Here is a 15,374-nt window from a genome sequence, read left to right as displayed (position 1 = left end):
TGGTGGGTAGACCATTTATGATGTATGATGCATTATTGCATGTGATGTCTTATGACATGTGTATGATTGTTGATCATGATGGTGGGCAGACCATTATGATGTATGATGCATGATTGCATGTGATGCCTATGGTATGAGTCTAGCCTAGGACTTGAGGAGAGGAAAATTATTTTCGAACTAGAAGAGCTCACATAGAGTCTCTTGAGAGTGGTGCTTGGATAGGCCACTGATATATGAGAGTGGTGCTCTGGGAGGCCACTGGATTTGGGAGAGTGGTGCTCAGATAGGCCACTAGGTTGGGTGAGTCTCCTCTAAGTCCTTAGCTAGTGTTGGAGCGGGGTATGAGGTCGAGGGTTATTCCCTTAACCAAGTACTCGGGAAGGTGCGTGGATCCTTGCGGATAGTCGGTGGGCGAACTCCACTATTGACTTGGTTAATGCATGCCAAGGTCGTGGTAAGCCCGTACCCAGCTGTGCTATACCTGACGGTGGATCTGGACTTCCAAGTGTGTAAGTGACATCATCCGAGTAAACCCGAGGGAGGATTATATCCTGTTTAGCTGTGACCGAGCGGGCGCTTTGGGCGTGAAAACGGTTGGGGTGGTTTCGGTAGGATGGAATGTCACTTATACAGCTCTATTGTTATGGAGATCTCCTAGGTGTATGCGTGACGACGCATTAGATGATTGATATGTATGCATATCTGTCATGAGTTGCATTCATTGCATGATTATTAATATGATGAAGTGTGGTGTTTGACTTCATGTTTGGTGAATGAATGATTGATTGAGATGAAAGGTTCCTTAGGGACAGGATTTGGGATGCATGTGTAGTATAGAATTTTTATTCTTACTTGTATTATTGATCTTTGAATTCTAGCTTACCCTTCTGTTTTCCATGTGGTGGAACTGCGATGATCATACTTGGTATGGGAGCAGGTCAGGGATAGCTTGGGAGTAGAGATGATCGTTGTGAGACGAGGAGCTGAGTCTCGTGTTTTGAGTTACCATTCTGGGTAACATTTTTTTTGTCAGTGCTTGACCGGCACTAAGGAATATTTTGGGATGACTGTACATATATGGTGCTATATTTTATATACAGAAACTTAATTATTTCGATCTTTATATTTATGCCTGTATGTATGTGTTATCCAGTTTAATATTCTCTTAGTTAACTAGTTGTAGTGCGATTCCACTAAGTGTAGAGACCGGGGCGGGTCGTTACAGGAACTCCCACCCTATTTAATAAAGGAACCGTCACTGGTCAAAAGACCCAAAATCCAAAGCCAACACATTTATTAACCATTAAATACAAGCAAAAAATTGTCAACAACCACGCATTGAATGCAACACACAATCAAGACAAAGCAACAACAAAAGAACTCGGGGGGCTTATGTACCATTATGAACCGCCCATCTTAAATAAACAACTTCACTTATAACTCCCTTGTCCTAAAGAACTCGAAGCTTAAGGGGCTTATGTGCTGCCTAGCTTGACTAGGTTGAGTTGACTCCCTCTTGCTTGCCCACACTAGGTCTTTAACTCATCACATTAAGTAAAACCCTAGATAGTTAACTTTAAATGATTAGTAAGATATCTTGGTATGAATATCCTTACACAATCACTATAATATATATCTAAGATATCAATACAACATGATCTCCATGTATCATATCTCCCAAGATCGGGATTACATAATTGAGAACGATATCTAGGCTAATCAACAAGAATATTTCATAACATCATGCAACATATTATTTCTAAACATAAAGATAATGTGCATGGAGTACTAGATATCATTTTACCATAAGCTAATTTTTAACCCAAATTTCCATCTAAGTTGAGTGTTAGAGTACGTCCTTGCATGTAATCCCACCGTTAAGGATATTATAGCAACAAAAACATTATCCTATCGTCAAAACACTTATCAGGATTTTAGTAAAAATAAAATCAACTAAAATAACTACTTATATAAATATATATAATTATGTTATAATTACCTTCTAACAAAGATTAAAAGAATCAATATTTCTTTAACATTTAGTATTATTACATTAAGTTTAAATAATAATATTATTAATGAGAAATATTCATATCAATCTATATTAAAGAAGAAAAAAAAGTCAGCATCCCAACACGTTTTAAAAAAGTAATCTGTTTATGACAAAATTCTTCAAAGATCTGGAAAAAAATAAAATAAAAAAAATATTAAAATCATGTCCTAGCATCGTTATCAACATTTATATATTTTTGCCGTCTTCCGTGACCACACCTTTTTTAAGTGGCTGAAAGGCCGCTTTCCCACTTTGATGCTTTGCACTAACAATGAAGCAAACATAAAAACCGTGAGAATGCTTCCCTCCAACACATACATATACATGTTACAACTTACAACACATATATATATATATATATATATACATGTTACGTGTTTTACTTCCTTTCTATCTAATATTATATTAATGCTATTCTATGTCTGTTTTGGCTGAGACACTTACTTGCTAATCTATGATTATATACAAATAACAAGCTTCACCCTATCTCCACGTTCTTCCAAACAAGTCTCAGCAGCTTTCTTCTTTCGAAATATATATACTATAACTCCACTTTCCCTAGTTGAATACTTACGTGGCTGTCAAGCTTCTGTGTCTTAAAGATAACATGTACTATATATGAATTATCGTGACTCATCGTTCATTTTTTAGAATCAAATTAATGATATTTTCTTTTTCATGATGCGATGTTACGTCGTACTCGTACATGCATATATTGCTTAATATATTCCATCTTATTATGTTTGTGGTTCTAGTTTCTTCTTTAACTCCCGAGTAACGATATTTATTTTAGCAAATTAATATTACGAATAAAAGTGCATGCTATTTAAGATTTAGTTAATTAATCCTATTTACAACAACAAATAAAAGTTCTCGGAATTAACAGTTGGACGCATAATCTTCTTTATCTTTTCCGTGTAAAGTTAATTAATTCAATAAAATAATAATAATTTAAAGAGGCTGTATTTAAATTTAGACAACGAACTACAGAAAAGAAAGTAAATAATTTATAGATTGCGTTAAAGATTTTTAAATTAAGTTTTTTGTTCAACTGCTAAGAATTGTTAATAATAAGTATTAAATGTAATAAAATAAGCCACATCAATTTTTTTACCAATAGAGATATATTACGAAAATGATAGAACACATATATTAAGTGGGGTTGCCCCATGTGGAACGTACAGTTAGTTTTCTTAATACACTTCATCACGTTTAGTAATATATATCTAGCAATATTGTTAGACTTGTTTTATAGATAATATGATAAATGTTCCAATAATAGACGTGTGATGTGACATATTTGATATATTATCGTTTCATATATATTAAATATGATATGCTATTTTGCACAAAAATATTTTTAGTAGGTTTTTTTTAATGAAAAAAATTATATTTTTTTAACTTCTTATCATAATTGTTTATGAATTGAATATTAATATTTTAAAATAAATTATTAAAAAATAATTTTTTTCTACAATATAAATTATTTATTATAAATCTAGGATATATATATATATATAATACAAATTTTAAATATAATTTGTATATTTAAACATAATATTTATGTATATATATAATTTATTATAAATTTTAATAATATATAATAAACATTTGTGATAAATACTAATTAAAACGTAAGAAACGGATTTAATAAAAGAATATGAAATGAGTTGGATCTATACCACACCCGGGATGTACATGTATCATCTAAAATATTTGAACCTGTTTGACTCAACCACTCTATACTTACATGTTACATACATTTTGCTTGTCTTTATATATCTGAAATGAAACTTTATTGTTCTCCAATAATTCTGGAAAATATTGAAGGTGGTGGAGAAAGAAGATTGAAGGAAAATGAAGATCAATTTAATGATAGTGTACAGAAAGAAAGAAAAGATGTATGAACATTCCCTAAAAGCATACATACGTGTAACAGTTAGTGTTTCTTAGTTTATTATTTAAAATCAATTTTAACGTAAAATCGTTTACTTAAACACAATTTTTAATAATACTTAACTGCTTAAAATTAAAATTATTACAATTAATTTGACCAATTTTTTTAGATAATTATTTATCAGTATAGAGTCATTCTTATTTTTTCTTTTACGATCCTTTCTTTGGCCTCACAACATTTATGGTGTAATTGTTATTTAGTTGGATTCTTTGCTGACCGTTGTTTTGTATTAGAAAGTAACGTGTCAACCACCTAAAAGTTTTTATTTAAATTTTATCCTTACAAAAATCTTAATGCCTTAGAAAATAGAATTGAATATATATATATATATCTTCATTTGGTTGCATCGACATCGTTGGCCTGTACATTGTTTCTAGTGAGTGTGTTGACTAGCATAGTCGTCCCGTAGCATCATCGAGGCATTAACATTCTTGTGCATTCAACATCACTAAGACACTATCATTGGTGGTCCAAAACCCAACTAGCCAATTTGTAACTCATATGAGGCCAAAACACTAGGAAAATAATACACACAGCCAATAGGCAATCAATATTTTTGCTAATTTTTTTTATTATGAAATATGATATTTTTGTCGACCATTTCACACAGTGCCATGAATAACCTCAACCTTCATATAAAATATAATAATAATATTATTATTACTCTGATTAGATTCTTCTGGTAAACATATTACATATTACATATGCATTAGGTGCTTTGTTACACTTCTCCCAAAGCAAACATGATGGTAATCATAGTAAAAATATTTAGACAGTAGCAATTGGATCAAGGTTTGATGCTTTGAAGGCTTCAAATCTTGGCTCCTTTGCCTGGAACTTCAACTTAGCATAGAGCTTCATGTAGTCTTCGAACACAAATTTTGGGTAGACTTGATTTTTCTCCTCTGCCTCTTTCTCCAACAATTCTGGAGCAGGGTAGATGACAGCATCACTGCCAGGGTTGTAGAATGAGGCTATGGACATTCTGGTCCCATCAGTTTGTGCTATCACACGGTGCTCCACACTCTTGTACTTACCATTGGTGATAACCTGTTTTTAAACAAAGAAGGGTTTGATATGAGTAATGTTGTTGCCTCTAACTTGTTTGTAGAAATGTCTACTAGGCATATATATTAATAGTTGGAAATAAAATTACCTCAAGCTGGTCTCCAATGTTAACAACAATGGAGTGGCGCATGGGGGGCACATCAACCCACTGGTCATCTTTGAGAAGCTGTAGGCCACTGACCTTGTCATCCTGGAAAAGAAGGATAATCCCGCCGGCGTCGGTGTGGGGACGAAGACCCTTCACCAGCTCAGGGTTGGGACATGGAGGGTAGTTGGCAACCTTGGTGCCAAAAGTTGGTCCTCTTGATCCATAGAAGGCCTTCTTGAGGTACCCTTTCTCTAGGCCAAGATTCTCACACAACAAGTCCAACAACTGCTCAGCTAGTTTCTCAATCCTCAAAGCAAAATCCTTCATCACCTTCCTGCACCATTACCTCAAGTAAGTCAGAATCTTGGGGAAGGGATATATATATATATACAGCTGCAGTTTCAATTATGAAATGCACATGTATTTTATCTTTTGGTTTTTGAACTCGTCGTTTGGTGATGTGTAGATACTCATACTCTAGAAGAAATAATTTATGGATATATGGAGCAGTGTTCAATCTTTGGGACTTGTACTAACTTGTATTAGTAAAATATTATATGCCATGCAATGTATATTGTCATATATGTTTGTTTTATGTAACCTGTACTCATCAATGAGATCAGGGATCTCTGAGATGTTTGATTCAGGGAGGTGACGCAAGTGGAAGGTGCTCTCCCAGTCCATGTCCTTGACCTCAGTTTGGACAGCCTCTAAACCTTTGCTTGCCATTAATTCCTTGAACCTCTCTTCCATACATTTCCTGTAGTGCTCTTTGGTCATCCTCTCCACGGTGTCCATTAGGTCATGGGGTATGCCGTGATTCACAAGCTATAGAATTTCGAAAGCAAGCAGTAAGAAGAGTCATTAATAAGTACCAAGAAAATCACAAGAAGTAACAAGGACATGTATTTGGAGTGCAATGTAGAAATGAATGAGATAAAAGAAGCTTTTGTTGGGTTCTTAAGGTACCTCAAAGAATCCCCAGTTTTCACAAGCATCCTTTATTTTCTCCATGGTGTGTTTTCTCTCCTCACCATTGAGCTTCTCCAAGTTGATCACAGGGAAGTTAGTCATCTTTTGAACTCAAAATTCTCTTTCTATCTGCCTCTTCTCTATTGCTTTATACAGATTAGAGTTTGGTAGGGTGCTATTTATAGACCTTCACGAGCAAGGCCAACCACAAAAAAAAGGAAAAGAAATATCGCTTAATAATAGGAAAATTATGTTGTAATTTGCTTTGTAGTTTACCGTTGTTTTTATCTAATGCATGCTTTAGCCTTTAGAACAATACAAATCGCATAGCAAACGTGTCTTTTGGTTCCGTAGTTGAATTGTCTTGCCACTTTGGTATAGGTTGGACCCACTTGGTGGCTGATTGACTTGAAAATTTAACCAAGACTATACAAATTGACCTATCAAATCTCATATTTTGCTTGACCTTTATTAGTTTATTTTTGGGTCATATGTAGGAGATTTCTAGGAAGGAGATTAGCTAGTGTAATTCCCAAATTGTAGAACCCATAACCCACGTTTTGGAATAAGTTTCGAAGATGATTTGTTGTTCTTCTGCACTTAAATTATTTGCACGTTTCCTTGTACGGAATTGTTTGAGCTCCAAGGGTGTGTATGCAAACACTCTTAGAAATTTCTAAATTAAAGGAAGCTAGCTCACGAAAAATAAAATGTTTTGTTTACTCAATCAAGCAAATTCATTTTTCATGTCACGTGCAAAAAAGAACACAAAAGTTGTGGTTCTTTGTAAGAGCTTCAATTCCGTGTCAACATGTCCTACCCATAATTTTAGTCATTTGTGTAACATAACATCTTATTTCATTTTGTATAGGAATCTTAAGGTAACTTCATTTAGTTCCTCCTACAGTTGCATCAGAAGTGAAAATGGATGAGGAGTATATAGCTAGCATTTTAGTTGAGGAAGTGACGAGGAGATTCTTTTAACTATGAATTTTGTTGAATTATTCAAATATGTGTAATACGTGCGGAATGTTGTTGCTTAAGAGAGCTTGAGTCTAGAATTAGAATTCGGATAATATTTTTAGGACATTTAATTCGTAATTGCTTGAAGCTGAGGCTCGTACTTGAAATAAAATGAATAACTAATTAGAACCATTAATGATTCTGGGCCAAACGCCAAACAACTTTATTGATGTAAATCTCATGAGTATCGGGAACCTTACATTGATTTTTTTTTTTTGGATGAGTATCAAGTAATTTTATATGCATGGAATTTTTCTTCTTTTTCATTAAGGGAAAATAAACACTTCATCTTTCTATGTATATTTTCCAAAGTAACGTTTGGTATACCACAACTTTTAATGAATGGTTTTGGAGAATATTTTTAAATGTTACTTGATAATAATTTTTATTGTAATAAATAAGTAAATAAAGGTAACATGGCATTTTTGTCACATTAGAATTTTATATTTATCTTAAAAAAATTAGTTTCTCACCTTCCTTGAAAATAGTTTCATGAAAAACCTATGTAAAAGTTATTCTCAAAAAATAATATTTTAAAAATACTATTTTTAAAATAATAAGTCAAATACGAAAAATTAACATTTTTATTTATAAAAAAGTAAAATCTTTTCATATACCAAATATCCGAAAGAGAAAAGATAAGTAATTTATTGTAATTACTGAAATATTTGGTTTTAAAAAAAAGTAAAAAACAAAAGAAAGGGAATAAATTATATAATTTTTATTTAATAAAACAAAATAGTGAGAGAGAGGATTTGTATGAATTGAGGATAAAAGTAAAATAAAAATGAAAAAAAAAAGTTATTAGAATATTTTTCTCTTTTATATATATATATATATATATATTTGTATCGATTCAATTACCCTTTTAATTTGAATTGCGTGTATTTCAGTTTGTCATTATTTTTTTCTATAATCAGTAAGTCCTTCTATTTTAAAAGTAAAATAAAATTGGTCTCGTAATTTCTTTTACTATACTTAAAAGTCCCAACTTTCCATCCCAAAAAATAGGGTTTATATATGAAATAATTTTAAAATTTTAGAAGTGAAAATTTAATAAAATTAAAATTAAGATTTGAAAAATAAAATTCTAAAATTCTTTGGGTGAAAATTTATATCTTAGTTGGTGGATTTTGTAACTTTCGTCACTATATTAAATAACATAACTACGAAAGTTAAAAATAACTAACTTAAGATTATATACTCACAAATATTAGAATATATATTATATTGTATACATATAAGACAAAAATAACTATATAAATATGTGCAATATATATACAGTAATCCTATAAATGTAAATATACAATTAAATTGTCAATCAAGTAACTACAACTAATTATACAAATCTACCACCAATAGGTAGTCATCAAAATGACATCTAGCTCCTGTATCATTGAGTGGCTTCCACTACGACACTCCAAACCTATCTCTGCCTTACTTTCATACCACATATGATCATTGCAATCTAAATTACATGAAAACACATAATGGTAAGATAAAGTAAAAGGAACAATGTATATTTAACATAAAAATCAACAACGCTAATTACATCATCACATCAACATCTCTTCTACAACACTAATAACATAAGCATCACAATATATAACACATATCAACATAACTTAGTTTATAACAACATAATATCAACTTAGTATCATAACATTCTCAACACAGTTTAATCTTCACAATAACACAATATTTTTCAATATAATAATTATATGTGTCGTCACGCATTTTAGCGAGGAGATCTCCTACATCATAGGATGAGCAATTTAAGTGCCTTGATCCTACAAAGTCGACAACACAGACTGATCTTTTTGAGTTTGTTAAATTAATAAAAAATTAGATATAAATTCACAACATAACAACTCAATTTTTTAGATGTTACCACTTAAACAACATAGTTTAGTATTATTGTTAAGGTAGAACAGTTGGATATATGCCTACCACGATATTAGTTAGCTTAACTAAGCCTTTTATAGGATTAGCTCACTGACTCCCTTCTAAATACTATGCCCTTCCGATACTCGGTTAGGAATTAAGTTTTTGACTTCATACTTTACTCAATTGGTCACTTTTAATCAGTATAGTTCAACATGACCCCTGTATTTTGGTCGCTTCAGACACATGTGTCTCGATCTTACACACACACATAGTATCAACAAAGTCCTAGAGGAAAATCAACATAGTTATCCACAACAAGGTCAACTTTCTAAGAAGGGTTTTCAATAAATTGGATTTTTAGAGCACCACAACACAATTTCCACACGATGGAATATGCAACTTTTGAAAATCTGTCCTCTAGTCCTAAGTGTTTAGCACACCTCAACAACACAACAAATTTTGACATGTTCAACATAATAACGAAATCAATATATAACTCTCCATCTCTCAACTCAATCATCACTACTCATATTCAACTTCTTATTCATCATACATCTCAATATCACATCAACATCATGTGTATAAAAACCCCAACACAACTACACAACCTACTATTTTTCTTAACTTTCAACTAACAACTCAATCAACAATATGCAACAATTCGTCAAATCAAACAACACATACACTTCATCTATGTAGCTTATTCATCATTTATTCATTTAATAACTAATTCATCAAGTATTCAACACTTCATCAACTACATCATCATGATTTTCTTAAGCAACCAGCGCTCAGCGCTATACACTTGACAATCAATGCCATCCAAGTAAGGAACTCTCTACCTTACCCACACCCGACGTTACACAACCCATGCTAGGGGTAGCTAAGATAAAGGTCCTTAAGACCTCATGCCTGACATGGTAAACTACCACGCCTAGCCTCATATTAGTAGAGAGTCTCTTTCTGACTCATGCCTAGAGTCGCCAAATTAGTGACCGACAAAATTTAGGCAGAGAGCTTTAGTCTTGGCCACGTTAGGCACTAGTCAAATTTGAGTTTAATGTCACCAAGTCAAAGATCTCCCAAAGTTCTCGTGCATAGTTCCATTCAAACCACGCTCAATGTCATGCCAACCCGAGACAAGTCTTTCTTCTCAAGACAAAGAGTCTCATGTTAAAACAATACCTAGCGTCATAAAAGTGCGCCCGACGTGACATCAAAATTCTACATATAAAGAACCCAATTTTGAGCCAAAACCTAAAATTCAACACAAGCAACAAGAAATAATGTCTCTACTCAACACAAACGATATGCAATAACAATATAAAGCAAATCATCATATTCTTCTTCATGATCTCAACCCCTAACCTTCACACGTCACTTCACCATTTCAATCAACTCAGCCATAGTAGTTTGAAATCCGAACAATGTTTAGCACCAAAATCACCCAACAACTCTAATATACAACAAGGAAAACATGAATCTAGTTTTCCTTACCTCGAATAGCTAGGAATCAAGGGAGAAGAAAGAAACAAAACCTCACACAAGATCATTGACTTGATTCAAGGTTTCCACTACTTGAATCACAACATAATGAATCATAATCAATTAATGAGAAGAAGAATCTCATTGAAAGGGAAGATTCAGAGGAGAAAGAAGCTACAAACCATAACTTATCTCACTAGAATCTTCTCTTTAAACTTTAAAGGGAAAAGAGTTTCTGAGACTTTGTTCAAAACATAAACCTTATATATTATTGCTTTCGGGGTTAAACTAGATCTCTAACTAAAAAAATTCCCTCCCTAATACCACTGAAACTCCTAAGGGATTCTCAGGCCCTAGAGTTTCTCAAAACTGATTAACAACTCAATTTAACAACATAAAATAGTTATGAATAGTTATAGCACTATTACAATTTACAGTGTTACAAAATTTGTAAAGCTGGATGGAAGTTTAAAATAATTTAATTGTTTTTATTTATTAAAATTTTGAATAAAAGATGAAAATTCCAAAGCATCTAGTAAACAAAAATTAATGGAGGGACCAATATGATTCAATTTAGAAATAAAGGACTTAATTAAAGAAAAGAAAAATTAAATGAATAAAATAGTATATTTATATATGAAAGGTAGTGTAGAAATAAACTAGCGACAATTTTTTTTTTTTTTGCTCAAGTGTGTTTATATTCCTATAATTTATTCAATGGATAACTTTAGTATTTCTAATTTCAATTATTCAAAACAATATTTGAAAATTGAAAAAATGTTTAATATGGAATTTAATTATTTAAACTTCTCATCTCATGCTTTGCTAGCAAGTACAAGATCACTACAACATATTTGATTTCATGTTTAGATACTTCAAAATCAACTTTCACATATTCGAATGCTCCAAATAACTAAATAATTATATTCATGAATTAAAAAAAACGTGAATTATGTTGAATGCAACATTTTTTCGAACACACACTAATGAATCTTTTAAATATATATAAAAAAATATTATACTAGTATTAACTTAACCATCTGAGAAACAAAAAATACTCTCATATTTACTACTAGTATATAAATGATATAATATTGTAAACTAAAAAATAACGACTTAAATTTTTATATACTGTTTATTTTAATTATAACTAAACCACTCTGTATTAATATTTATTTTTATTTGGTGTCAATTTTTTTTAAATTGTGCTGTGTTTTAATTTATTTTCTTTTGACACGTTAGTAACTGAATAAAATATATTATTAATGTATTTTTTTCTTTACAATTTTGAAATATAATTAATTTTTCACTATGGTTATGACCCTTCTAGATTTGGATGTTAATGACATTTTATACTTTTTACATTGATGAATATAATGTTATAAGTTTTTATACTTTGAATAAGTTAAAAATTGTTTCAAAATCATGTAAAATTAAAAATGATTATTATTTTTAAATAACCAAATTGTTTCAAATATAAAAAGATAAATGATCAAAATAAATATTTTAATAATAAATAAAAGACCAAAATGAATATGAAAAATAAGATAAAAATCAAAAGTATAATTTAGTAAAAAAAAATAACACTAATAAGAAAGAAACAAAATTTCACATCAAGTTAAAATTAAAATTGTCTTTGTATGTTAGTTTACACTAGTGCATGTTTACTGTCTTATAATTCATACTAAGTATTGCTATGCGATATAAATTTTCTAAAATAAGAATCGTCATTTTTTGAATTTTTTTAAAAAAAATTACTAACGAAAATTTAAAACATAAAATTTAACTGACTTATGATTTATATGCTGTTAATTTATTTCATTCAACAAACGTGACACTCGTTGCCTTTGTTGTTTAGTTTAATTAGCCAGAGGCTATATTTTGAAAGTTTTTGCACTCATTAATTTGAATGGAAACAAAAAATAGGTTTACAACTGGTTAGTGTACATATTTGGGTTGTGAAACACATGAAACAAAATATTCACACCAATAACTTCTGCTTTTGTTTCTTTTGGTCCTGATGCATGAATGGCTACTATTTTTCCACTAATTTTCTTGATCATGAAAATCTGTGCCTTTTGCTTTTGTCTCGTCTTATATATATTTACGTAGGACACACTGTTTTTTTTTTTTCTTTCGGGATGGATGTAGTAATCTAATTTCGTCACAAAAATATTAAAATCTGAAAGTAAAAATAATAATAATAAGAGAGTTAAAAGAAAGAAAATTAAAAATTAAAATATAATTAAAATAGATAAAACAACAAGTGAAATATATGTACATTATTGTCTAAGTAAACAACTTTAAAAAAGAGAAAAAAATTTGAAATTTTTATGTTCTTTGCAACATTATGTCTTTTGTTATAGTTATTAATTTGTTTAAGAATAGATCTAGAGAATAGATCTATAATTATTATCTCTAGTATGAAAATCAAAATCTATCTCTATATTAATGAAAATCAATTGCATAGTAACATATTTGTTATTAAAAAAAAATTCAAGTCTTACATTACTTTTTTCTCAACCAAAAGATCTCACATTTCATACAATAATGTCATGCATTTTTTTCTTCACTTATATAAAGAGGAAACTTCATGTCTTCAAACACAATTCTTTTTTCAGTAATTGGATATCTAAAAGTTAGGACCAGTAAAAATAATAATTAAATAAATAAATTTATCAACATGAAAAAGAGAGATTAAATAAATGTGTCATTTTTTAACTTTTCAAAATTTTGAAAATACAAGTTGTGACAGTTTGATATACTCGACTTTTTTTTTGGATTAATTTCTATAATTCTTCTATAATTTGTTTTTAAATATTATAATGAATTGACTTTGATGTACATCATTGTCAATTTTATATTAGAACGTATGAGTTGTGACAGTTAATAAATTTTTAAATTTAATAAAATGTAAGATTTAATTAAAAAATTCAATACACAAATATTTTCTATTAAAGAACTACGTGACTCCGATTCTCCATTATACATAGAAATATGTAATAACAGAAAATCATTCCTATCGAACAAAAAAAATCAAATATTTTTTTTAATTCTAGTTTTCATTAAAAAAAATTATATACACTTCTTAAATAAAATATATTTAATTTTTAGTTTGATTAATTTGAGATGAGAAAAATATTTTAAAAATTCTAAATAATTTATTTATTTAATTAAAAATACTATCTCCATGACGAATATTATAAAATGCTAATACATTTTTTAATATGTAATCTACTTTTGAATCCAAAATATATTTTTAGAGACAATTTTTTTTTATTGATAACAACTTCTTATGTTTTAACTTGTTTTTATGGTTCTGTGATCAACTTATTGCTACAATCGATAATTTATAAGTATTTTTATGTAGGCGTAAGAAAAACTAAACATTTGTTTGGTGCGAATCCACTAAAATCTCAATTGTATCATAAAGTTCTTACCATTTCAACAACTCTGATACAAAATTCTTCCTTCAATTGCATTATGTATTTCTGACCGAATTATTATGTATTTAAAATTAAAAACTCAAAGTTTAATTGACAAAATGAACAATGGGAGAAAAAAAATGCTTACGGTAAAAAGCTAGTCCAACTAAGGACAAACATGTGTATGTTATGATCTAATTTGTAATAATTACTATCACAAAAAGTTAATCATTGTCATGATGAAAGATATGTAAAACCTATAAGTTTATTCAAAGAATCAAATTTAACAGCGCGTGAGATTTGAAAAAAAGAAAGAATCGCTTTGTAGTATAATAATCTCGAATGGCTGGGGAGACCAAGTCATAAAAAAGTGACTTTTTATTGATTATTTAACCATTTAACAAACAAATGAAAAACTATACAATAAAATAACAGTCAATTAATATTAATAATTATATTATAAAAATGTACTAATTTCATTTTGACAACAAGAAAAATAATAAATGGAAAAGGTAAAAAATACTAATTATATTTTTTTCGAAAATTAAACTTTTGGGTATTGATCTCAATATTAACTCTTATGTTGTCCACAAATAACATAAGAATCAAAAGATAGAATAAAGCATAATATAAAATCAAAAGAAGAGGCCGGTTGATTTTATATTTCCTGTACAAAAAGGCTTGGAGAATCAATTTTAAGGGGATGTTATTTAATTAATCCTACGATTACAGTTTTTTTTTCTCTCTCCATGACTCCATCAATCCTACTATTGTATTATAAAATCCGATCAATTAAGTTTGCAAACAACTAAACTTGGGTCACTATATTCTCCAAGCCTTAAAATGATCACATTTTAAAATAATTTTTATAAATAAAATTCAATATTAGAGAATAATGAAACAAAATTAAGATAAAATACTCATACTAATGACAAACAAAAGAGAGAAAAAAAGGTGAAAATAGACAAAAAAAACAAGTTTATAAAATAATATTTCTTTTTTATTTCTTCAACTACAATACTACAAAAAGAAGAAAGGCTATTGCTTTAATTTAGCGTGCCTTATGAGAAAGCAGTGAGATACATAGATACCACTTGAAACACGACGATATATAAAGGCTTCGATATATGATAGTTAAGCATAAACTAAATCTTGTGCTATAACAATTAGAACTAGGGTTAAATTAATCGGTACGTCTTTAAAATATTTGAATTTTTAATTAGATTATTGATTTTTGTAAGATATTTATAATTAGATCTCTAAATATACAATTTAATAAAAATATCAGCAGCATTATCTTTAATACTTAATTTCTAACATTTTTTTAATATTTTTTTTATTGAAATTTGTTGAAAATCATAATTTTTCCGAGTTTTACATGTCATTCAATGACTTTCTCTTATGATTTATTTGTAA

The 15,374-nt window shown here is 29.6% G+C and overlaps 1 protein-coding gene across 1 annotated transcript; it reads right to left on the bottom strand.

Annotated features, from left to right (window-relative positions):
• Positions 1 to 4,640: 4,640 nt before the first annotated feature.
• Positions 4,641 to 6,309, bottom strand: EFE (ethylene-forming enzyme). Its single transcript, XM_020353227.3, has 4 exons — positions 6,136 to 6,309; positions 5,768 to 5,994; positions 5,167 to 5,500; positions 4,641 to 5,060 (listed from the first exon to the last, which is right to left on the bottom strand). Exons 1-4 carry the CDS (start codon positions 6,238 to 6,240, stop codon positions 4,779 to 4,781), a joined length of 948 nt encoding a protein of 315 aa, XP_020208816.1. The 5' UTR covers positions 6,241 to 6,309; the 3' UTR covers positions 4,641 to 4,778.
• Between the last annotated feature and the right edge of the window lie 9,065 nt (positions 6,310 to 15,374).

The sequence above is a fragment of the Cajanus cajan genome, chromosome 9 (genome assembly GCF_000230855.2).
Source record: "Cajanus cajan strain Asha chromosome 9, NIPB_CcT2T_4, whole genome shotgun sequence".
Lineage (NCBI taxonomy): Eukaryota > Viridiplantae > Streptophyta > Magnoliopsida > Fabales > Fabaceae > Cajanus > Cajanus cajan.
This window is presented reverse-complemented; position numbering and strand designations above follow the sequence as displayed.

Excerpts from the sequence above, each read along its gene's own strand:
- EFE (XM_020353227.3), bottom strand. The coding sequence starts at position 6,240 with ATGACTAACTTCCCTGTGATCAACTTGGAGAAGCTCAATGGTGAGGAG. Across the intron at positions 5,501-5,767 it reads GATCTCATTGATGAGTACAG|GAAGGTGATGAAGGATTTTG; the intron begins GTTACATAAAAC and ends GTAATGGTGCAG. Across the intron at positions 5,061-5,166 it reads ACATTGGAGACCAGCTTGAG|GTTATCACCAATGGTAAGTA; the intron begins GTAATTTTATTT and ends GTTTAAAAACAG.